The sequence below is a fragment of the Coloeus monedula genome (assembly GCF_965178545.1).
Source record: "Coloeus monedula genome assembly, chromosome: 17".
NCBI classification, from domain to species: domain Eukaryota; kingdom Metazoa; phylum Chordata; class Aves; order Passeriformes; family Corvidae; genus Coloeus; species Coloeus monedula.
The window spans coordinates 913,799-937,254 of NC_138797.1; the positions used below are offsets into that span (position 1 = coordinate 913,799).

The 23,456-nt window shown below is 62.1% G+C and overlaps 1 protein-coding gene across 5 annotated transcripts in view; it reads right to left on the bottom strand.

Annotated features, from left to right (window-relative positions):
- The window catches only part of DLGAP4 (DLG associated protein 4), a gene marked incomplete at its 5' end in the record, with an annotated part of 62,501 nt that extends 40,317 nt beyond the window's left edge, over positions 1 to 22,184 (bottom strand). Inside the window, 6 exons of one of the 5 annotated variants that reach the window (XM_082292586.1) lie at positions 7,143 to 7,389; positions 8,427 to 8,477; positions 11,138 to 11,252; positions 14,340 to 14,557; positions 19,786 to 19,953; positions 21,234 to 22,184. In XM_082292586.1, coding sequence (XP_082148712.1) covers positions 7,143 to 7,389; positions 8,427 to 8,477; positions 11,138 to 11,252; positions 14,340 to 14,557; positions 19,786 to 19,953; positions 21,234 to 22,184 — 1,750 coding nt within the window. Of the gene's footprint in view, positions 1 to 15; positions 262 to 7,142; positions 7,390 to 8,426; positions 8,478 to 11,137; positions 11,253 to 14,339; positions 14,558 to 19,785; positions 19,954 to 20,597; positions 20,652 to 21,233 lie in introns of those variants that run through there. The other 4 variants (XM_082292587.1, XM_082292588.1, XM_082292589.1 and 1 more) reach the window with 4 other exon arrangements.
- Between the last annotated feature and the right edge of the window lie 1,272 nt (positions 22,185 to 23,456).

The window sequence follows — 23,456 nt, forward strand, 5'->3', positions numbered from 1 at the left end:
CGCGCGGTCACTCACATTGCCTCAGGAGCTCCAGACACAAAGCCATGGGAGACACAAAGAGGGGCGGAGGGGACCGGAGAGACGGGGGGGGGCGCGGGGCGAGGGCGCTCGGCCCGGCCTGGGTCCCGCGAAGGGGAGGAAGAGGAGGACGAGCCGCCGGCGGGGCCGCTCGCGATCCGGGGCCGCTCCGGCTGCTCGTGCGGCCGCCGCTGGAGAAGGGAGGAGACGCGCGGAGCCGCCGCCGCACTCACCGCGCCCGCCCGCCGCTCCGGCCGCGCGCCCGGGCGGGGCCGCGCATTAAACGGCCGCCCCGCCCCGGGACCGCCCCGCGCCCGGCACCGGCGCCGCCCCGAGCCCCGCCCCGCGCCGCTCCCACGGCCGCGCGGGTCCCTCCGCCCCGCCGGACACGCGGCGGCCGCGCTCGGCTCGGCCGGGACCCTCGGGACGCCCGGCGCTGCCGAGAGGGGACGCGGGCGGGGACCGCCGCTGCCGCACCGCCGCTGCCGCGGGGGGAGCCGAGCGCTGCTGAACAAAGCGGGAGCCGCTCCCACCCCACGCGGGAGCTTTGTCTCCTTGTCGCGGTAGCCGCGGTGACATCTTCCCCAGCGCGGCCGCGGTCCCACCCACGCGCAAACGTGCGTTTGGCTGAAACATCCCTCCCGTATCCCTCCCGCTCCAGCCCCCGGAGCGGGCGCGGTGGGACCCCCGTGGGCGGCGGGTGCAGGACCTCCTGCAGCATCGCGGAGAGGAACCCCCCGGTGCAGAGGGAAATACATGGGAAAGAAACAAGTGGGACGAAGAGGTTTTCCTTGTGGGTGTTTTCCCCTGGTCCCAGATTTGCTAGTGGAGTTCTGCCCCGCTGGGCACGGGGAGAGGGAGGGGAGCCTCAGCGGGTGCGGGCGCTGTGTTGGGGCTGTGCTTTGTGCCTCCCCTGGGGCTGCCAGAGCAGGGCTGATGGAGAATGGAGATGCGGAGGGGAGCAGGGCTGGCACAACGTGCGGGCTGCGGGAAGAACCTGCCGGGTCTGCACCCTGGGCACAGCCACGCAGGGTGCTGGAAGAGCATCCAGCTCTCCCTGAGATCCTGCGCCGGCACACGGAGCTGAGCGCAAGGCTCCCGTGGACCGGGGCTGGGAACAGCTCTGCGAGGGCAGAGCCACTCTGTGTGGCGGCCGGCCGAGACGAGCAGAAGGTGCCCACCAGCCCAGCGTGGCGTGGGCACTGGTAGTGCCCGGCCCTGGGCAGGGCTCGTGGCTGTGCGAGCAGCGGTGCTGCCGCGTGGCTCCTGCCAGCAGCACGTGGGCTGCCCCGGCCCCTCGCTGCTCCCATCACTCCTTGATGCTGTGATTTATTGATGGCTCGCTGGGCTCCCAGCACTCGGAGAAGGGGTGGTCTGCAGCAAGGAGCGATCAAAGCGCCGTGGGAAACAGCGCGCTGAGCTCGAGCGCTGCCGGCTCCGCAGGCAGGGCTGAGCCGCCGCCGCCGCCCTCGGCATTCAGCGACCGAATTGCTGCAGATTTGCTGCTTCTGCTCTGGGAAGCAGCAGCACAATGGGGCTGAAGGACAATTTGATCACAGAGTCAGCCCTGAGCCTTGGGACCCTCAGCCTAGGGCCTCCCCACTCCGCTGCCTACCAAGGAAAAACGGAAACTTGTTTTCAGTTCAGGGTCTCCCAGGTAGCTCTGAGCTGCCAATCTCTTCCTGAACCCTCAGAAATACCCACGTCATGGCTCAGTAGATGGAAAAGATAATGAGAGAACGTGAAGGAGAAGAAAAGCAACCCAAACCAAGACATACACAAAGAAACCCTCATTTGCCTGCACTGTCTGACATCCTGAAAATGCTCCAGGCTGTTTGCAGAGCCTCGATCAACCCCACCCAGCCCTGCTCTCCTGGCACACGTGTGTGTCTGTCTCAGCTAAGGCTACCGCTGGTTGCTGCTGGGCTGCCCCAGCGGTGGCACGAGCCCTGTGGCCATGGGAGCTGCAGAGGGGCTGAGCATCACCGACAGCGGGCCCACAAAGGGGCACCTGTGACTGCCTGGTGTCAGGGCAGCTCTGTGCTCACCTGGGTCACAAGGATGGCCAGCATGTGGGGAGGCCACCAGGCCTTTTGACCTGAGGAGAGACCTCAGGTGTCTGTGTGCCTGGCACACTGCCCTCCAGCCAGCTCTCCTCACGGGCAGAGCACAGCACCGTGCACAGACTCCTGGTGCTGCCCTCCCAGAGGCTCTGAGTGAGCTGAGGCACCCCTTGGTGCTTTGGATTCTCCTCTCCCACAAGGACAGCACCAACTCCCTTTCCTGCTATCAAAACTGATAAAAGCAAGCAACAAGGACTTGTCTTTCTGACCATATCAGCAAAGGGAAATGCTGACAGCTGCCTTTGTTTCTACTCCTTTGTAGATGGTCCCTGCTGCGAGCAGGCAGGCTTGGCCAGGACCTTGGAGCTGTGCTCACCTCCCCTGTGTCTGTGCCAGCACAGCATCACACAGCGTGGCTGCAGCTCCCCCCTTCCCAGGGACCTGGGCAAGTGGCATTTCTGTGGGCTCAAACCCGTTGCAGCTGCTTTTGGGTGCCAGACACGTGCCTGCAGCAGGCAGCGAGCTCACAGCCTGGGTGCTGCCCGTGGGAGCGCTGAGATCTGGCAGCAAAGAGCACCAGGCACATAAAGACAGAGATGGTTTGGGTTTGGGGGTGGAGCCGAGAGCAGGGCTGTGCCCATGGCACAGCTTCCTGGGGAGAAGGGAGCGCTGGCTGGGCACAGGGCGGTGGTGGAGTTTCCATAATAACAAGGGAAAGATCAGAGGTGAAAAATGAACTGGCAAATGTGGACAGAAACAGCTGTCATGAATTTCTCTTTGTCCCACAGACACATGAAGGCATCACAGAATGTGTGTACGTGCCCTTTTTTCCTCTGCAAACACTGATGGAGCATGCAACAGAAATCTTTCCCTGGCACACACATACACACACACACTCTCCCTCTAATCCCTTTCCTGCTTGTATGTCAGAGAAAGCTATTTCTGGAACGTGAAATCTAGGTCAAAAAGAAGGAGAAAATCTGAAGGGAATGATAAGAGTCCCTCCCAAAGGCCGTGTGGGGTCAGCTCAGGCCGATGGGATTAGCGAGGGGCCGCAGTGGTGCTTCACCCCTGGCTGGCAATGCCTCCTGGCCTGGTGTGAGCTCCCTGTGCCTTCCCATCGCTGCTGCTTCCCCACACAGGAGAGAAGGCCATGACAGCTGAGAGGAGTGCAACAGAAACTGCCTGCCTACACAGAGCCCGGGATCACGGCACACAGAGGAGGAGAAGGAGGAGGAAGATACACGACTTTCCCAGAAGCCGTGGAAACGTCCCACAGTGAGCCAGCCCCTGGGGATTGGGCCAGCACAATGAGGGGTGCAGGCACTTTGTCCATTCTCCTAAGCACAGCCCTGCTGCCCCTGCAAGAGCATCAGTGCCAGGGGACTGGGCTGGCACCTGCCTTCTCCTGGGGCAGGGCAGGGTCCCCAGCAGAGCCATGGGCCCGGAAGTCAGCTCTCTAATTTAGTCATAAACAGGGAAACGAAAGCAATACAAAGAAGACAGGAAGCAGATGAGAGGCAGAGGGCAGCTGTTCTGTCCTGACCTTTGGGAGTATCTCTCCCAGGTGGTGCTCTCCTGCCCAGCCTGGGCTTGGCAAGTTCTGGTATATGGATGGGCACAAGGTGTGTGCAGCCCTGGCCTCCCTGCAGGAGATCTGGACACAGGATAAGGAGCTGGACACCTGAGCTTTTTGGGAGCAGGATGCTCTGAGCAAGGGTGGTGTAACCAGATGGCACAAGGAGGACTGGGAAGAGCTCGGGTAGAACTGGCTCGGTGGGAGCTTTCCTGCTGTATTTGCTTGCTCACCTCTGCTTTCCTGTTTCCCCTGGACATCAAATATTCCACTCTGCATTACAAGCAGTCTATTAAACAAGCAATTCCCAGAGCTGCCTCTAATAAGCAGGAGCTGGGGCTGGGGAGCCCTTTGTGGTGCTCGGGAGCCGGCGCGGCTGTCACCGCACGCCTGGCAATTAGAGCAATAGGTTCCACTGGGGCTTTTGAGTCTCCGGCTGCGCAAGGCACAAAGCTTTGTTTAAGGCTGATCGAGGGCAGCTCATCATCTGTCTCGCTGGCTGTCAAATGGGAGCTAATTGCCTTGTAATGTGCCGGTGACACAGGCATCAGTGGGAGGAACTGGCGTGGCAGGGGTGTGACAGCTGTCAGGGCTCTCCCCCGTGCTCCCCACACAGCCGGCATGGAGCTCACTGCCCCTCCTCCTGCCCTCTGACAGTGCCTGGATCCCTCTGCTTTAGCATCCAACCCCCACATGGCCCTCAAAAAACAAGAAGCCTGTGCTGGCCCCAGCACTGCTGCTGCTGGTGCTTCTTTAGGATGTGTCCCTACAGACACAAAAGTGTGGTGGTCCCCATTCCTCTGGGCTGGTGCATGGATGCTGGAGGAAGAAAGGCGTCCCTGGGACGTGTTTGGGTGAGGGCTCTTAATTGTGTCATCCCAGAGCCCTGTGTGGAGCAGAGGTCATCAGTGACCATTACACCTGCAGGTGACAGTGCACCCACTTCTCCCTGTTGGTCCAGGCTGATGCCACCGAGCTGCCACCTGCTGCTTGGGAGGCCCTTCTCCTACACCACCAGCCACTCAGAGCCTCAGGGATGCACAGAAAAGGCCCTGGGGGTGCTGGATGACAGCAGCTGAAAATGCACAGGTGGACAAGAGGCCAAGGGTGCCTGGCCTGTACCAGCCATGGTGTGGCCAGCAGGACCAGGGCAGTGACTGTCCCCTGCGCTGGGCATGGCTCAGGCACCTCAAGTGCTGTGTCCAGTTCTGGGACCCTTGTGACAAGAAAGACCTTGAGGGGCTGGAGCACGTCCAGGGAAGGAAACGGAGCTGGGAAGGGGCTGGAGCACCAGGAGCAGCTGAGGGGCTCAGCCTGGAGAAAAGGAGCTCAGGGGGGACCTCACTGTCTACAACTCCCTGACAGGAGGGGCAGCCAGGTGGGGATCTGGCTCTGCTCCCAGGTAACAAGGGGCAGGATGAGATGAAAGGGCCTCAAGTTGCACCAGGGGAGGTTTAGATTGGATATTTGGGAAAACCTCTTCATGGACAGGGCGGTCAGGCACTGGCACAGCTGCCCACAGCAGTGGTGGATTCACCATCCCTGGGAAGTGTTCAAAAAACTTGTGGATATGGCACTTGGGGACATGGGTTAGTGGTGGGCTTTGCAGTGCTGGGTTAGCAGTTGGACTCAGTGGTCCCAGAGGGCTTTTCCAACCAAAGTAATTCCATGATTTGCAGGGGAACTGAGCCCAGATGGCTGATTAGGGGTGTGAGTGCTGTCCAGATGTGTCTCCTGCCTCCCACATCCTGTGCATGCACAACCACAGATGCTCCTCCCTGCTCCCCAACCCTCTGCCAAAACTCTTCCCCCCCCGCCCAAGCCTCAGCAGCCAACGTGGAGGGCTGGGGGATGCCCTGGGAGCCAGCAGAACTGTGCAGGGTCATGTCAGAGAGGGGTGGCACCCATTTTGGAAGCCCCCTCTGTGCTGTGCCTGCTGCTGCTGCCCGGTGTCAGCCTGGAACTGGCAGCACCGAGCTCAGCAGTGCTGAGCCAGCAAGGAGAGGGCTGTGGGACAGGGGCAGCCAGGTGGGAAGAGTGTGGGACAGAAGCAGAGTGGAGAGGGTGGCAGGAAGGAGGGACAGGGCTGAGCAAACAGCCCATTCATCCCAGGGGGTCTCTTCCAGTTCCTGCCTCATCCTGTGGACCTTGACTGGGATGCCTCTGCAGCTCAGACCACTGCAGGGAGATGTTAGGTCATGCTCATATCTCGGGGGGGAAGGCCTGGAGCCAGGCAGGAAGGCTGCTGGTGCCCCCTCCCCAGTGCCCACTCTGCCCAGAGCTGGGATGTGCCTGTCTCCCACTGACAGCCCACCCCAGTGCTCTGCCAGCTTTGCCCACAGCAGATGAGCTGAGGCTGCTCTGAACTCCCCTTGGTGCCAGAGCTGGTGCTGACCCCGGCTTCCCCATGGGGACAGGACATGCTGCCTGCACAGCACCTGGGCAGGTGCTGCATTCCTCCTGCCTGCTCTGGCATCTGCCTTGCTCCATGTACAGGAACTACCATGTCTGGGAACACCAAGGTATCACCTTTTCTAACCAGTTCCCAAAATTATCCCCAGGATGGCACCTCTCAGCTCCTCACACCTTGTGTTACACCTGAGCCTCACCTGGGGCTGGCCAGAGCCGGGAAGGGCACAGGCTGCCTTAGAGAAAATGATGCAAAGTGATGCAGATCAAGTGACCTGGAGCATCATGGAAATGCTGCCACGGCTCAGCACAGGGATGCTGGGGGCTCTGGGGCTTGGGAAGGCTCGTTAGTGCCTTGAAACTCAGTGCAAGACCTGTTTGTACCCCAGAACTAGGGATGTTGGGGCCTCTCTATGTGTCATCACAGAGTCCCAGAATGGTTTGGGTTGAAAGGACCTTAAAGCTCATCCAGTCCCACCCCCTGCCATGGGCAGGGACACCTTCCACTGTCCCAGGCTGCTCCAAGCCCCATCCAGCCTGGCCTTGGACACTGCCAGGGATCCAGGGGCAGCCACAGCTGCTCTGGGCACCCTGTGCAAGCACCTCACTAACCTCTAAGATCTTCCTGGAGCCTTCTCTTTTCCAGGTTGAACATTCCCACCTCTCTCAGCCTGTCTCCAGAGCAGTGGGCCTCCAGCCCTTGGAGCATCTCCGTGGCATCCTCTGGACTTGCTCCAGCAGCTCCATGTCTTTTTGTGCTGAGGGCCCCAGAGCCAGAGGCAGCTCTGCAGGAGGGGCCTCACGAGAGCAGAGCAGAGCAGGGGGAATTTGCTCCCTTGACCTGCTGGTCACACCTCCTTTGATACAGCGCCCAGAGCCCGCCTGCCATTCCAGCACCCACATCAGCTGCTGCCCATCCTCTCGGGCACAAGCCCCCAAAAGTCATGGACAACCACGGCTGGGGATGCAGGTACCCGAGCCCAGCGCCCCGCATGCTCGACAGCCCCCAGGCAGTGCCAGCAGTGTCCCCTGTCCCCCGCTGGCTCGCCCCGTGCCCCCCACGCCGCTGCACTCACTGCTGTTGGTGGGCAGGGTCCTGCTGCCGCTGAGGCTGCCCGTGGGCGGCGGGGAGATGGAGCGGACGGAGCCCGTGTCGTCTTCCTGGGAGCAGCCCGCCTGGATGGCGCGGAGGTAGCTGTGGCTCCGGGATCGGAAGTAGCTGGGCAGAGGCAGGTCCAGCACCTCCGCAGCCGCCGACTCGGCCTCGCTGTAGGTGGAGTCGCAGACGGGCTCGTACTGCTCCCCCAGCTCCGGCTCGGGTGCCTGCACGGGGACAGGGGCAGCCCCAGTCAGCCCCCGCCTGCGGCCGCCCTTCCCTTCCCTCCTGCTCCTCGCCCTCCGGCCGCTCCTGCGTGGTCCCGCTCACGGCAGCGGGACGGGAGGTGCAGTGGTCAGTGGTCAGCGGTCAGTAGTCAGTGGTCAGTGCTGCTGGGGCACAGGGCGCCCGGGGCTCTCTGCTGAGAGAGGGAAGAGGGGCCCCTCCTTGGAGGTGAGACACCGGCACAGTGCCTGTGGAACACCCCCAGTCCTGCTGCTGAGAGCACGTGTGGCCAAAATCCCAGTCCAGCCTTTGCCAGGGCCCCTGTCCCAGCACAGCTGGGACACCCCAGCCTCAGGTGTGAGACCCACCAGGGCAGCTTGCTCCTCGGGGGGCAACACTGGGAGACAGCAGGGGAGAGGTGTGGGCTGGGGGACAGCCCCCACGCTTGCCTAGGCTGGGTCTCGGAATCCATGCCAGCCCCATTCCTGGTGAGAGCCAGGCGAGAGCTTGGCTGTGGCCAGGGGTGAGCTCTGCCACTGCCCCCACCTCCCTGCCCCCTGCTCACAGCTCTGCCTCACTCTCCTGTGGCAGCTGCTGGGCAAACTTGGTCTTGGGAGAGGCTCAGCCAGGTCAAACCAGACCCAGCCCAGAGCAGACTGTTCTGAAATACAGGTGAGATGCTGAGACTGGCCCTGTTGCCCACATCCATCTCTCCTGGCCCTTTCTTTCTCCTGGCACTCAAGGACATTGCTTCTGCCCAGCATCTGAGTCCATGAGGTTTAGCTCAAGAAGTTCATCTGCTTTCCCCCTAAAACTGACGGTCCCTAAGCCCCTGCTGGGCCGAGGACTCAAGCTCTCCAGCTGCCCTGCAGTGCCCAGGGCAGGAGTGCTGTCTCCTTCTCCTCCTCTTTTCCTTCTCCTGCTGCTGGCCTGGGCATGGGCTGACCCCAGAGCCTGCCTCACACCCTGCTGTGGGTGCCCAGGCTGGCCCCAGAAAGCTCCGTGAGGAAGGATGAGAGAAATGCCAGTGGGACAATACCTGCTCTCCATGGGTAAATATCTGAGGGATAAGTGAGGGGGGTCCAAAGATCTGGAAGAAAGAGTTGGAGAAGGTTAAAGGCTAAGAACAGGGGAGCCCCTCACACAGACAGTCACTGCACAGGGACCGAGGACAAGGGGAGCGGGGCGCCCGTCCCCTGGGGCCACCGCTGCTGACACTTCAGTACAAACTGCAGAGCTCGTAAGATGCCAAGCGAGGCCACACAGGCCCCTCAGACAGTGGCACGGACACGGCAAAGCTCCACAGGACACCTCAACCACGGGAGAAGCTGCTGAGCATTCGGCCTGCTGTGTGCACCATATATCCATGTATGCCCACAGGGGACACTGGGATCACACTGTGCTGGGACACCCCTCGGCACACAGGGGCAGCTGGACGAGGCGGCTGTGGCTCCCATGGAGCAGCTCTGGGTAGCCCCCAGCGCTGGCCAGCACCTCACAGCCCACAGAGCCAGGGGCGTGGGCAGTCCGAGTGCTCCACATGGGGGGAACTGTCCTTCAGCCTGCAGGGCTGGGCTGGCCACCTCGCTGCTGTGTCCCCGCGCCAGAAGAAGCCACACAGAAGCTGTTCTGCTTCCCCAGCAGAGCAAAGCCACGGCAGACACTCGGCAGACGGACAGACCCCGACAGACACTGCCCTGCCGGGGGAGCACGGCCTGCCTCCTCCTCCTCTCCGCCCTCAGGGCTCTGCCTGGCACCACCTGCCCAGGATGAGCCCCTCGGGAAGTTCTAAGTGTACCTGAGGAAAGAGGCCCAATTGGCTCTGGGGATGGGCCTGGCCCTCTTGCACAGGGCACAGCTCACAGTGGGGCTTGGCAGTGTTGGGGTCACCAGCTCTGTCCCCCTTGGTGTGACAGGGGGTGCTGACACACACACCTGCTGATCCCCGGACTGCCAGAGGGCTGCAAGGTGGAGCTGGAGGATTTGTTTGTCAGAGTTGAGGTGCTTCCATGTGGGAAGACACTGGGGTCTGGCTGGACACACAAGGAAGGTGTTGGAGGTCACACAAAAGTGAGGGCAGGGCAGGAACCACCTCTGGCACTGAGATGGATGAGACCAGCATGCACTGGTGGATGAACCAGCTCCATCCTGGATCAACAGACGTGCAGTTTGTGGGAGGCCTCTCAATCCCAACCAGTTGCAGCTGAACTCTCTGGTTTTCAGGGGACAGTGGCAGAGTGCATGTGATGGCAGCAGCCCCACATGTGAGCGGGTGCTGTGGCAGTCAGTGTGCCCCCAGCATCCCAGTGCCACCAGTCTGGCTCTGGGCTGGCTGCCTGGGCAGCTCCTGGCACATGATGGGCTGCTCAGACCCTTCAGCTCCAAGTCCCTCCTGATGTCTCCATGGGGGTGCTGCACTCAGCTCCTGGAAGCAGCTCTAGACATGGATAGAGCACAGACCCAGTCTCCAGCAGAGACCTGGCTTCAGCACGGACTGACACGCAGAGGACAAGGCCACAACAGTCCTGACCCCGCTGTGCACTGACACACCCAGCACATTGCTGCTGCTGCACGAGGGACAGGACCAACCACAGGGAACAGCAATGCCCAGCAATGCCCCTGCTCCCCCCTGGCTCCCCTCCAAGGGCTCCCACTGCTCTGGGGCACCAGGAGACTCCAGCCAAGGGGCTCAGAGCCCCCCACACCTGGATGGGAACATGGGCAGGACATGCCCTTTTACCCCCCTCACCCTGGGGCTCCTGATGCCCACCCCGCTGCTGTGCCCCCCTGCACACACAGAGCAGCTGTGTGGGCACATGTCCCCATGCAGACACACAGGGACAGACGGGACAGAGGCCCAGGGTGATCGGGCTCGCTGGGCAAAGCTGTGGAGCCATCGCTGCCCCACGGTGAAAGGGCTGAGATGAGCACACGGGACCTCTGCAAAGGCTCGTCCCTGCACCGGTTATCTCCGGCCTGTGAGGCAGCTCCAGAGCAATCCCAGCCCTGAGGAGCTCCAGAGTAACCCACGACCACAGCATGGGGAGTTAGACCCATTTTGCATCGACTGCATCCCAAATGTTGGTCGGGGCATGAACCCACCCTGTGGCAAGGGGTTTGCCACCCTCTGCTAGCACCTCACAGGCATCCTTGGCTTTGCCATGGGGCCCAGGAATATCCAAGAGAGACATCTCCAGCTGGCTGGCAGGACGGCCTCCCGAACTACGGGCACCTTGTTCCTGGGTCCAGTCTGCTGCATGAGGGGTGAGGTCCTGAGCTGAGCAGGGTGGCTGTCCCTGGTGACCCTGCAGGGTTCCAGGCTGGACACCACCAGGAGAGGTTGGCCCTGGCTCTGGACCCACCCAGTGGGCATGAGGGGCTTGCAGCAAGGTTGAACAGCCTTGCAGATGGTTCTGGGGGGTGACACAGTGAGACCCTGCACCCAGAGCAGCCCTGAGCTTCTCCCAGCGCTGTGGGGCCCCCTCTGGGCTACCATACCTGTGGCAGAGGGATTTTGGCTGCACCAGCAGTGTGAGAGGAGGCAAAGCTGCAGGAAGGAGGTCTAATAGGAATCCTGATTAAGAGCTGGCCATGACACTTTGGTAAAGCTGCCAGGAACAGCCTGTGCAGTTCCTGGAGCACAGCCAGTGCCTTGTTTTGAAGAGGGAAGAAGATGCTCCTTCTCCCCTGAGCTGGCCTCCTCCCTCGCTGGCCATGCCAGCACAGTGGGTCAGCACTTCAGCACCTCACCTGGTTGATGCAGCTGGACTCGTTGACACTGTCAGAGATCTGGTTGTATTCTTCCTCCCAGGTCGGGAACTTCGGAGGTAGGAGTATCTCGACAGAGTCCAGGCGGTCCAGGCTCCTGCCAGCAGAGAGAGGGTGTGAGGGTGTCCCTGCAGCAGGGGCAGTGCTGGGGCAGTGCTGGAGCAGAGCCAGACCACCCCTGCCCATGACCAGACCACCCATGCCCATGGCCCCTCTGCCAGGCACAGGCAGCACGGAGACGATGCTGGGCACCGCATCCACTGCTGGGCTCCGGGAGAAGGCAGCACTTCCCCACCCTGCCGGCCCCTGGCTCGGGCGTGGCACACAGGGACAGGGCTGCGGGGTGCAGTGGAAGGAGAGGGGACAAGGTTTTGGGTTCTACTGCCCCCAGGAATGCACTGCAGGTGCCAAGTCAGTCCAGCTGAGCCCCAGGGAGCATGTGGGATCTGTGCTGGCCTCCAGCCACAGCACTGCCTGGATTGCCGCAAAAGCAGGGAGAGGCAGGGTGAGAAATGACTTCTAATTTGTATTTTGTGAACTTTGCAACTGGAAACAACTGCAAGACACATATATTTACAGTTGTATAGAGGAACCCAAAAGATTATCTGGAAGAAGTCCAGTGGGAACCTAGCTGGAATGACACCGCTGCACGAGCAGGGGATCAGTATTTCCAGTGCAGCTTTCCTGGGAGAAACTGCCACGAGGTCGTGGAGCACAGCAGCAGGCTCTGCACAGGAGGAGAGCAGGGCTCTCACTGAACCTGACCCAGCGCAGCCCTCAGCTGAGACCAGGCACACGGGGCTGGGAGGGATGGGGAAGGATGGGGCTCCCCTGGGGCTCTGTCCCACCACGAGACCGTGTGTGAAGGAGTGCTGGTCACAGGCTGGGTGCACATGGTGGGGGACATCGTCAGCCCAGGACAGCTGTGGGACGTCTCCCTCTGGAATTGCCTGTGATCCCAACAGAGGCCCTCATGGTGCCGCTTCCCCCACACCTGCCAGGGCCGTGGGTACAGAGGTCTGATCGTCACCTGCCTGGGGACAGCAGAGCTGAGGGCAGGGCACGCCCTGTGCAGTGCGTGGGCATCCCACAGGGACTCTGAAGTGTCCATCCCGGGATGGGATGGGAGTGGGGAATTGTCCCTTCTGCCAGGGGAGATGGAGGGGACACCCAGGCCACGCGGGGACCAAGGGCCATGGGACACGCCTCGCCCTGTGCTCTCTGCTGACCGCCGGCTTTCCCTCGTGCTGAGGGTTTTGTCTGTGAGCTCGCACCATGAGCCAGCCACGTCCTGGGGTGGGCAGCGTCCCTATGCCACCCACCGGCCTTCACCCCGCCTGCCCACGGGGAAACCGAGTCACAGAGCGGCCGACAGGAGCAGCGACCCTCGCAGAGGGACGGCTCGTGGCTTGCTCTGTGCCTTGCCCCGGCTCTGTCTGTCCCGGCGGCCGCCCCGTCCCAGCCACAGCCCGGGGTCCCTCGGCTGCTGGAGCCCGGGGCTGCGGGCAGGGCCGGTCAGCAGGTGGCGGCCGCGCTCCATCCCGGCTCCATCCCGGCTCCATCCCGGCGGTATCCTCGACTTCGGCTTCAACCCCGCTTTTATTCCCAGTTCCGGCTTTATCCTCGCTTTTATTCCCGGCTCCATCCCCGGCTCCGGCTCCGCTCCCGGCTCCATCCTCGGCCCCGGCTTCAGCCTCACTTTTATTCCCGGCTCCATCCCTAGCTCCATTCCTGGCTCCAGCCCCAGTCCCGGCTCCATTCTCGGCTCTATCCCTGGTTTCAGCCCCGGCTCCAGCCCCGGCTCTATCCCCGCATCCGGCTCTAGTCCCGGTTCTATCCCCAGCTCCAGTTCCGGCTGCAGCCCCGGCTCCATTCCCGGTTCTGGCTCCGGTTCTGGCTCCGGTTCTGGCTCCGGTTCTGGCTCCGGTTCTGTCCCGGGCAGGGTCCCGCAGCGGAGCCCCCTCCGCCCCGCAGGGTTCTGCCCCGCAGAGCTCCTGTAGGGACGGGCCCTGCCCAGAGCCCCCCGCGGCCGCATCCCTGCGGTCCCGCCGCTCCCCAGACCTTTCCCAGCATTGTCCCGGCTCTGGCTGCGCCCAGGGCTCAGGGCAGGCCACATCCCGATGGACGTGGTCTGGATGGACAATGCCCAGGGCAGAAGGAGCCCCAGACTCTCTATGTGGTATTTTTCACCAGAGACCCCATGGCCGCACTCTGCTCCCCTGAGGTGGATGTGAAGGCTCGGAACAGGGATGGATCCAGAGCAGGCATTTCCAGGGCTCCCCAGAGCTGATTTTGTCACCATCTCCCAGCAGAAAGCAGCACCTGATGTCAGTGTGAAGGCTCTGTGAGGGGTCCCCACACTGCCTGCATCCCACTTCCCTCTGTGTGCTGAGCCTCAGCAGTTCACCCCCAGTGGCTCCTGCTCCTTCCTGTCCCTCCGAACCACTCACAGCCGCCCGAGCTGCAGCATTCGGAGCACTGACAGCCCCCAGGTGCCTTGTCCCGGGATGTGCAGCAGCTGCTGAGGACACAGCATCACTGCCCGGGTCACACAGAGCCCGTCCTGCAGGAGCCGCCTCTGGCCCAGCAAAGCTCCTGCTCTGCTCCCCCGGCTTGGTCTGGTTCAAACCACTGTGAGTCCTCCTCCCTCAATACCTGGTGCCAAACCTCTCAACTCCTCAGGATATCATCCAGCCCAGTGTGCCAACCTTCTGGCTGGTCACAGGGTCCCTGGAAACCTTTGGAGCAGAGCAGCTCCAGGCACAGCCCCAGCGGGCCGAGTGCCCTCAGCCATGCCGGGTGAGCAGCTTCCAGGTCCAAGTGGCATCTTGGCATTGGGATCTCTGCATTCCCCCAGAGCAGAAGATGCTCAGAGAGGAAATCCCCACAGCTCCATCAGAGGAGTGCTCTCCCCATGGCTGAGGGGACAGGGACCTGGAGCAGCTCCTAACACCAGGGCTACTGGGAATCACCAGGATGGGGAGCTCTCTCTGTTCCTCCGCCACATCTTCTCCTGTCCCGCTTGTCTCCTCATCTCTCTGTTAGAGCTGGGGTGCAGGAGCCCTGCTGGGCTCTGATCCCACACGGGGCTTCTGTGGGGTGCTGCTGCTGGCCAGACCCCAAGGGCTGCTCCAGGATGGCCCTGAGGACCCATGCAGAGCTCCCAGAGGAGCTCCAGTGTTACCTTTGTGTGGTGCTCTGCTCACTCAGGGACTGTTGGGTGGCCTTGAGGTAACTCTGCCTCCGAGCTGCAGTTTTCGGGGATGGTTTGGGGCTGGTTTCTGAGTCTTCACTGTCGTCATCCCCCATGGCTTTGATGTAACTCCCGCTCCGCATGCGCCGGCACGGGATCTCGCTGTCCTTGTCCCGGGACAGCGTGTTGTTCCACTCCCCCTGAGGCACCTGCAGGAGGAAGAGGAGTGTGAGCAGATGTGAGGGATGGCACACGCCCATGATCCTGGGACCTGTAGGATCATGGGGAACTGGGGAGATTGCTGGACCTTCCCCTGGAGTGTAGTGGGAATAAGCAACACAATTCCATCACAGCCCTCCCTTACCAGTTCATGCCAGGCAGCCCTTGGCTTGGTGGCCTCTGTTTGAGCACATCACAGCCATTCCCCGCCGCTGGACACCTCCATCCCAGACATGCTCCCACAGCCAGGACAAGCTGCACAATGCCAGGCATAACAGGGGGAGAGGGACAGTCTCACTGGGCCTGTGTGGGGCACTGGGACAGGGCTGGATGTGGCTGTTCATCGCACAGACCACGTCACTGAACATAAAGTGCTGTTGTGGAGCAGGGCTTGGGGGGGTCAGAGCCCAGGCCTTCACGGGCTCTTTAAGGTTTCTGAGTTGAATGTGACTCTGAGTGGCTGAAATTACTTTCTGGAACCAAGTCAGGCTCTCACAAGTCCCTCTAGAGCAGCTTGGGCACACAAACCTTTTGCTGGCCTCTCTGCAGAGAGATGAGCAGCACCTTGGGCATGAAAAGCACTTCTAACCCCACCAAGATGACGACTCCACAGTTAATTTAAAGCAGACATGGCCTCTTGTTCCCTCACTAGAGCTGATGGTCCCACGGGAGGCTTGAAGCACTGAGCAGCCACAGTAGCCACCACCCTGCCTGCCCATCCTGCGAAGGGTTTGTGGTTTGGGGATTGAGGCAGAGCCAAAGTGCCCAGGACTGACCAGGACAAGGCACATGTGGTGTGGGACAGGTCAGGAGAAAGATGGGGAAGCCCGAGTTTCCAGGAGCAAGCCTTGGCTTTGTGGCTCACTTGGATTGCAGCTGGCCTTTGTCCGGCCCTCGAGGACACGGCCGAGGAGCAGCCAGGCCAGACGTGAGGATGCAACAGTGTCCATGCCAGTGCCAGTGCCAGTGCCAGTGCCAGTGCCAGTGCCAGGGCAGCCCAGACTGCTCCAGCAGCAGCTGGGGATGCTGCGGGGAGCAGTGACAGGTCTTGTGCTGAGGAGAGCGTCCACACTGGCTGTGCCAAATGGAGCTGCTGGAGCTGCCCAGGGAGCCATGGGACTGAGCAGCCACAGCTCACACAGGGCTCTGGGGACACAGGGCTGTGCTGCAGCTGCCATGAGCCAGAGCCGTGTGGTGCCTGTTCCATCCCTGCTCCCAGCAGGGCTCCCGTGGGAGCCAGAGCCAGTCTGAGGCTGTGTGTGATGCTGCTGGGGTGCAGCACCTTCAGATGAGGCTCAGTTCTGCAGGCTGTGTCCAGGTCAGGCTCAATCCACACACCACAGCCGAGGGCTTTCTCCTGCCCGAAGGAGCAGAGGCTCAGCCCATGTCCCGCCAGCCTGCCCCATGTGTCCACTCTGGAACAGACCCCAAACCACCCTTGGGGCTGCTTTGGTGACAGGCCCCCGCCTGGAGTGCGCCCATGACCCAGCACCCACATTCCTGGGGGATGTGGATCGGAGCCAGGGCTGATCCAGGTGTGTGAGATCCAGCTGGGGACCGAAGTGGAGCGAGTCTTCCACATGAGGCACGCACACTGGCCAGGCCTCCCTGGCCCCACTTGCTGCTGGTGTGGATCTTGCCAGCCCTTTCCACTCTGCTCCTGCCATCTTCGTGCCTGGCCATGGCTCCCAGGCTGGCTGCTCACACAGCTGTCCAGCTCAGGGGCTGTGGGTGTCATCTGTCAGGTCCTTGTAAATAAATGCAAGAGCCGAGAACCCTTTCCCTGCCGGGTGTGAGTGCTGCCTCTGCCCCAGCCTCTGTCTGTACTGGTGGCCTTGAGGCCAGGAGGAGCCCTGCTGGCTCCAGCTGAGTCCTGCCACAGGAAAGATCCCACAGGTCACTGGGATGCCTGGCTCCGACCCTTTCTAAAGGAGACAGGGACCCTGAGAATCACTTTTTTATCTGTCACTTTGGTGTCACGGCTGGCTGGAGACTGCATTTTACTGTCTGCCTTCTCCTCAAGGTGAGCTGCAGCTCCTGCCTGTGGGGTCTGGGCCAGCATGGGGCTGGTGAAGGGCCAGGCAGGGCTGGTGAGGGCTGGGAGGGCTGGTGAAGGGCAGGCAGGGCTGGTGAAGGGCTGGCAGGGCTGGTGAAGGGCTGGCAGGGCTGGTGAGGGCAGGCAGGGCTGGTGAAGGGCTGGCAGGGCTGGCTGCAGCCCCTGGCTGAGGAGGACAGGGCCAGCCAGCAGCCCAGTGGGCCATGCAGGACAGGGACTGCAGGACAGGGACTGCCCAGCTGTCCCTGTGCGGGGCCAGCGCTGGATGGTGTGGGGCAGTGAGGGTGCTGGGCTCAGCTGAGGACAGAGAGGGCTTTAAGACCTCAGGATCCTGCAGCTGCTCTGCTGCCACTGCTCGGGGGTACGGGCTGGGGGCTGCTCAGTTCTGCCATGGCTGCTGCATTTGCCCCCTGGCCTCGGGCTCTCTGGGCACGGCAGCACAAAGACAGTCCCAGCGTGTCTCTCCCTGCTGGTGCAGCCCCAGCACTGCCTGCCCCACACGGACCTGTCCCTCTCCCAGGAACAGCCTCCCTGTGACAGCGCCTGGTCCTGGCCAAGCTGCCTTAATCCTCCTTTCCCTGCCTCTCCTCTGCTTTGCGCCTTGGCAAGGCAGCAGGACACAGAGCTGCTCTCAAGGTGCTCCACATTCCAGTTCAGCAGCCAAGGGGAAGGAATTCACCCTCTGAATCCGCTGCCCCACTTCGGAGCGTGTCCCACCTCTGCCTGCACAGAGTCCGCTGGGACAGAGTGGGACGAGTGTCTGTAAGTGTCACACCTGCAAAGACAAGCAGGTGCCCTCGGGGACCCGCAAAAGCAGTACAGGTCCTTTGGGTGCTGTTCAGAGCCCTCTGGGGTGCTTCTCTGCTGGAGGATGTGAGGAGCCTGTCCCATAGTCTGAAGCTCTGCGATGGGGATGGCGAGCCCAGAGCAGCTTCTGTGATCAAGGACAGACTGGACAGTGGCCAGTGCAGCCCCTCGGTGGCAGCAGAGTTCCCGGCAGGTGACACCCGGGGCTCTGAGCACAGCCTGTGTGTCACGCCCAAGGGGGCATGAGGGCACCCAGAGCAGCTCCAGAGGCTCCTCACAGGCAGTGGGGCTCTGCTGCTGCCCTTCCTGCTGCTCTCCCAGGTGTGGCCTTGGCTCTGCCCATGGTGCTTTGGGTGCTGTGGAAGGGGGGGCAGTAAGAGGATGCCCAGGTCTGGAGACTTCATGGGGGCTTGGGGATGCACCTGCCCTGAGGCTGCACGGAGGTGAGGAGGGGGCAGCAGGGATGGTCTGCCAGGCTGCAGGACGTGGGTCCTTCCTTGTGCCCAGTCGTGGTCCATGTGGTGCCAAGCGGTGCAGGGATGTGGGATCCAGGCACGTGTCCATCCCTGGAGCTGGGCTCCACTCAACCCTGCATTGTCCCCAAGGGCTGCCCAGTCACTGGCCAGCAGTGCCACCCAGGACAAAGAGGGGAAAGGGAAGGGGCACGGGGAAGCGTCCCTCGGGCATCCCCCATCCCTGGAGCACGAACAGAGCGGGGACTGGGGGACGGGGAAAGCTCCACTCTGGGCTCTGGCAGGAGCTGCAGCGCTCCCTCCGCTCGGGGCACGTCAGGGGGAAGAGACTCAAGGAGCAAACGGGGTTCCACCACACAAGTGCCAGCTCTGCCATGCAGCCCAGCCCCGCACACACGGACATGCAGCACAGGAAGGCCCTGCTGAGCGCTCCAGGGGTGCACGGGCCATGCACAGGCTCCACTGCTGCGGGCACACCGCCAGGTCCTCGAGAAAGCAGGAGCCAGGCTGTCCCTCTGGCAGGGCACCCTCTGGGAAGGACCTGGGCTGTATTCCTGCCCCATGGCAGCTCGGTGGGGCTGGCGTGAGGTGCTCAGCATCGTGGAGCAGCTGGCACTGAACAGGCCACCCACTCTGGAATATGAATTATTGTCAGGGCTCCTGGGGGTTAAGGATGCCCTGGTGTGGTCTGACTGTAGGTGGGGTTGGGGAGGCTGATCTGGATGATGCATCAGGTTAATGGTGACTGTTCCCTGGGAGCCCCCACACTGCCCGTCCCTTCGGTGCTGTCTGCGGATCCACAGCTCCTGCTCACTCCTGCCTGGGGCATCTCCCACCCCAAGGAGCTTCCCAGCCTCTTTCCTTGTGCTCTCAGCTGCATATGGGGCCCATGGGGACAGGGGGACAGGGGATGGGGAGCATGGCCTCCCTCCTTGGGGACTGTGCTCTAAGGGTGGAGCTGTGTCACCCTAGGGACTGATCCTGAGAGACCCCTACTCTGATGGGACAGGGCTGGGCATGGAGCTGGGTGATCACCAACTCCAACATCTGGGTATGGATGTTTCCAGGGCCTGGAAACATCACATGGACCCCCAACAGTTCCTGATGAATCCCCAAAATACCCAGACCCTTCAAATGGGGCAGGAGAGGTGAATAGCCCTGGGGGCTTACCCAGCCTGGAGGTTGCGGTGTCCTGTTTGTCTCCATCCCACTCCTCCTGCCCTCCCTCCTGTCCCCTCACCACTGGGACCCACTGGGCATTTCTGCGTGGCAGCTGCCCCCTCTGCAGCAGGGCAGGGCCCCTGTGCCCCCCCAGGCACTGGGAAAGCAGATCCTTGCTGTTCCACCCCACGGCACACGGAGGGAGTGGGCTCGCCCTGTCCCCAGGTGTGACCGGGGACATGTGGCCTTGCAAAAGGACGTTTCCCACTCACAAGCTCCAGAGGTGACTTCTCCATCACCCTTCCTGTGCCCAGGAGGGGTTGGGATACAACGACCCCATCCTCCCATGAGGTGCCTGAGCCCTGTGCCCCGATTTTGGGGCTGGCACTGGACACCTGGGGACAAGGTGAGCCCAAGCACCTGTGACCTGTTGGCTTGTGGGGGCACCGGGCACTGTGTTTTCGGGGCTGGGTGCCCGGGGTCTTGGTTCTGGTGGTGAGCTGCTGGTGAACCGAGCCCAGGGGCTGCCCCAGGCACTGGGGATGTTGGTCACACCCCGGTGTCCCCCAGTGCCCCTCCAGCCGTGCCCGTCGTGGCTGTCGGCTGCTCCCTACCTGCTCCAAGTCCGGTGGCGCAGGCTGCTGCCCCTGGCCAGTGGTCCCAGGAGGATCAGAGTGGGAGGGAGCTGGGCAAAAGCTTCTCCTCAAAACAAGATCCCTACCTGGGCGCTGCCTGCGTCGGTCGGCCCGGGGCTGAGGGGCTGGTCCCACCTCCGCGGGGACTCGCTCGGCTGCCGCGGGGCACCCGTGTCCTCCCAGCTGAGCGGTGGGGCTGCCCAGCTGCTGGCCAGGCCCGTGCCACCCAGCTGTGCCCACAGCCCTGCGTCAGGCTGTCGAGAAACGGAGGCTCATTACATGGGGGGGAATGAGCAGGGCAGCCGTGCACCCCAGAGCCCAGGGGCTGTCGGGGCTGCCTGCCGGGCTCTGCGCTGCAGCCTGAGGGGAGCAGAGCCCTTGGAGAGGTTGGCTGCAGCTCTTTAACCTCAAATGCTTAACTGGAAGGAGCAGGGGCAAGGAAAAAGGAACCAGGCCAAGACGATTTTCCCTGCTGGTGTTCCTGATGCAGTCAGTTCAGTCCCTTGGAAATTTGATTTGCAGCCCTGGCCAGCAAGGTATTGGAAGCCGAGTGTGCTTCAATAATTCATCGCTTTTCAAAGCCTCTAAGCCCGCTGGGCACAGCCAGGGAAGCCCCTGGCACCTCTGCATTAAAAGGATGCTGGAGATTTACATACACAGACCAGTCCCCTCCTCCCCCCCACCCAGGCCTGGCTTATTTGTCTCCATTCCTCTCTCCAGGGCACAACCAGGTTCATGCCGTTCCAGCGCTGCTTTTGGAACCTGCCACAGCCCTGGAGCTGTCGGTGCCAGGGTTTCAAACCAGCATCAGCCATGCAGGCCATGCAAGCGGGGCTGGCAGTGCCCTGCTGCCCCAGCCCTGCCCCGCGGGCGAGCAGCGAGGCGCTGCCGGTCCTACCAGTGCTCCAGGGAAGCTGGGCAGAGCGGGGCTGACTGGGCACGCCGGCACATCCTTGCGATGCGTGGAGATAAGGGCTGAGTGTCAGTTAGTGCTGCTGACCTTCAGCCCCTGGGGGGTGGCACAGGGGTCTCCACGGGGGCCTGGCGAGCTGTGTCCGGTGTGAGAGGTGGCCCCTCAGCATTCCCGGCTGTGTGGGCACTTGGGAAACAGCCACACGTGGCAGCTACACCCCTGCCTGCCCAGGAGTGTCCCCCAGCACCTGTAGGGCCCGGGCAGGCAGTGGGGACACGTGGGGGGCCTGCAGGAGATGGGATCCCACCCAGCACAGGGGGTGGGGTGCCATGGCATGTCCCCTCCACCCCACATTGCCACCATCCAGCACAGGGACCGGGGGTGCTGGGGCAGCACTGCAGCTGTGGGAGATGGACCCCATCAGCACCTGTGTCCCTGCAGGAGGAGTAGGGGTCTGTGCCCAGGGCCCTCCCCAGCCCTCTCCTGGCAGCGTGACCTGAGGTGGCAGCTGAACCATCTGGAGATGTTTGATAAGGTCACACGGGTGCCCACCGAGGGGATGTCCCTGAACTCCTGTGCTCTCCCCGCACGGAGCACCCCGTGTTCCCCCGCAGCACCCACCTGCAGGTAGTGGTAGGCCAAGTCCTGGTGGCAGGACTTGGATTTGAGCAAGGCTTTGTCGATGGTGGCGGAGGCCTTCTGGCACACCTCCCGGGCATGGCTGAGCGTCAGCGTGGACCAGGAGCCCCGCTTGATGTAGTTGGAGTCGTTGTTGATGGGGATATTGGTGCAAGGGGTGACCTTGAGGTCGTTATTGCTCTTGGAGGATTTCAGCATGTGCTCGCTGATGGTGTTGTAGGCGTGCATGAAGTACTTTGGCTGGCTGTGGTCGGGCTGCCGGCCCAGCGTCATCAGCCCCATGGGGTTGCGGTAGCTGCAGGTGTCGCTGTCCAGGTTGTCATCAGAGCTCCACCAGCCGGAGATGTTGGACCGGGTCCTGCGCTTGGGCTCGGAGGTCTTCGCCCGGTCCTTGCTCTTGCTCCTCCGGTTTTGCTTGGCGTCATCCGCCCCCTTCTTCCCGTTCACGTTGCCCTTGGTGGGGCCCTCCAGAGACTGGGACTTGGCAAAGAGCTTCTGCACGGAATGCACGAGGTGCCGGATGCGCCCCGGGCTCTCGCTCCGGTGCTTCGCGTCGCTCCGCTGGAACTGGAGGGTGCTGAAGCCGTCCCTGTGGATGGGCAGCTGCTTCTCAAACTGGTCGAGGAGGTTGGCAGGCAGGCGGTTGATCTTTGTGGCTTGGGCATGGCTCGGAAAAGGGTTGTCATCCGGGACCTCGAAGTGGGAGTTGTAATGGATGCGGGGGAAAGTGCTGCTGTTGGAGATCTGGTTGTTGAGCGGAAGGAGACAGTCCCCATGGACGGTGTTCTGGGCCGGGAATCGGGGGTCCATGGCGAAGGAGTCGGTGGGGCTGAGGAGATAAGGGTTCCTGTCCTGGGGGGCATAAAGAGAGTCTTGAGGGGAGTCCAGGTTTTCGGAGAGATGGCGGCTTCTGTTGTCTCCTAAGCCCTTCATGGTCCCAGGGCTTCCTAGACCATGGCTCAGGGACGGTGTGGCAGAGCCCTCGCAGACCTCCCTGCAGCTGGAGGAAGAGGACAGATGCTGAGAGCCCACGGGGAACCCCTCTGGCAGCCCACTCCTCAGCGGGAGCACATCCCTGTCCCCCTCTGAAAGCAAATGCCACCACGGGTAAGGGACAAAGGAGAGAAGCAGGATGGAAGAGGCAGGATGGGAGGAGAAGGGATGTGAGACCAGGGGCTGGAGAGAGCAGGGCCCAGCAGAGGAGGGGCAGGATTCACTTCCCACTGCAGCTGCAGCACCACGGGCTGCTTCAACGCTGCTGCTGCTGCTCTGCTGCTGCACGGGGTTATTTAACAGCATCCCCTCCCCAGCAGCGTGACAGAGGCACTGCCAGCAGGGCCCTGCTCTGTCCCATCGGCTCAGGGGGCTGCAGGAAAGCCTGCTGTCAGAGCCCAGCAGCTCCTGGCTGAGCCCAGGCAGCCCGGAGCCGAGCACCCCAGCGCTGCAGGGTGCCCGGTGCTCCCGTGGTGGTGGATCCCGGGGCTGGCACCGCTCCTGCAGCTGTGCTAATGTGACACGATGGCAAACACCTCCTCTCCAGCCAGTGCTGCCTCCCTGGCAGGTTCTGCCCCGGAGCACGGTGTGTCAGTAGCTCTGTAAGAGATGAGGTGTTTCCGAGCACTCAGAGCCTGACCTGAGAAGCTGTTGGCTGCTCGGCTGATGATTCCTGCTGTGCTGCACCACTCCTGGGGAGCTGTGCCACCTGTGCCACCCTCCGAGCCAGCCCATCTGTCCCCTCTGCCACAGTGAGGGGCTGGCGTTTCAGCAGGTACAGATCCCTGTGGGGTGGTGGGAGGGCAGCTGGACAGAGGGATCCCCCGAGGGATCCTCACTGAACATCTCCCCAGTGCTCTTGCCCCATCCTGCTCGGTTCAGAGGGATCCTCATCTTCACTGTGTTATACAGGGGAAAATGACAAACCTTTTGGGTTTGCTTAAAAGAAAAATCAGTGTACATTTGTATGAGTTGAGCTGTCAATCAATAAGTTGACTTTCCATACTTGAAGCCTACTTGAAATCACGGAGTGTATAAATGAACTCTTGTTACCTGTTAGTTTAGTTTCTTAGTTCCTTTTTGGTTTAGTGTGAGTGTCACTTAAAAAAGAGAGTGACTTTTAACACATGCAGATGGCATGTCCCTGTGAGGAGCAGAGCTGGCAGTCTGTGCTCCTGGCCTCTCCCTTTCAGCCATGAATTGGTCTCCAGT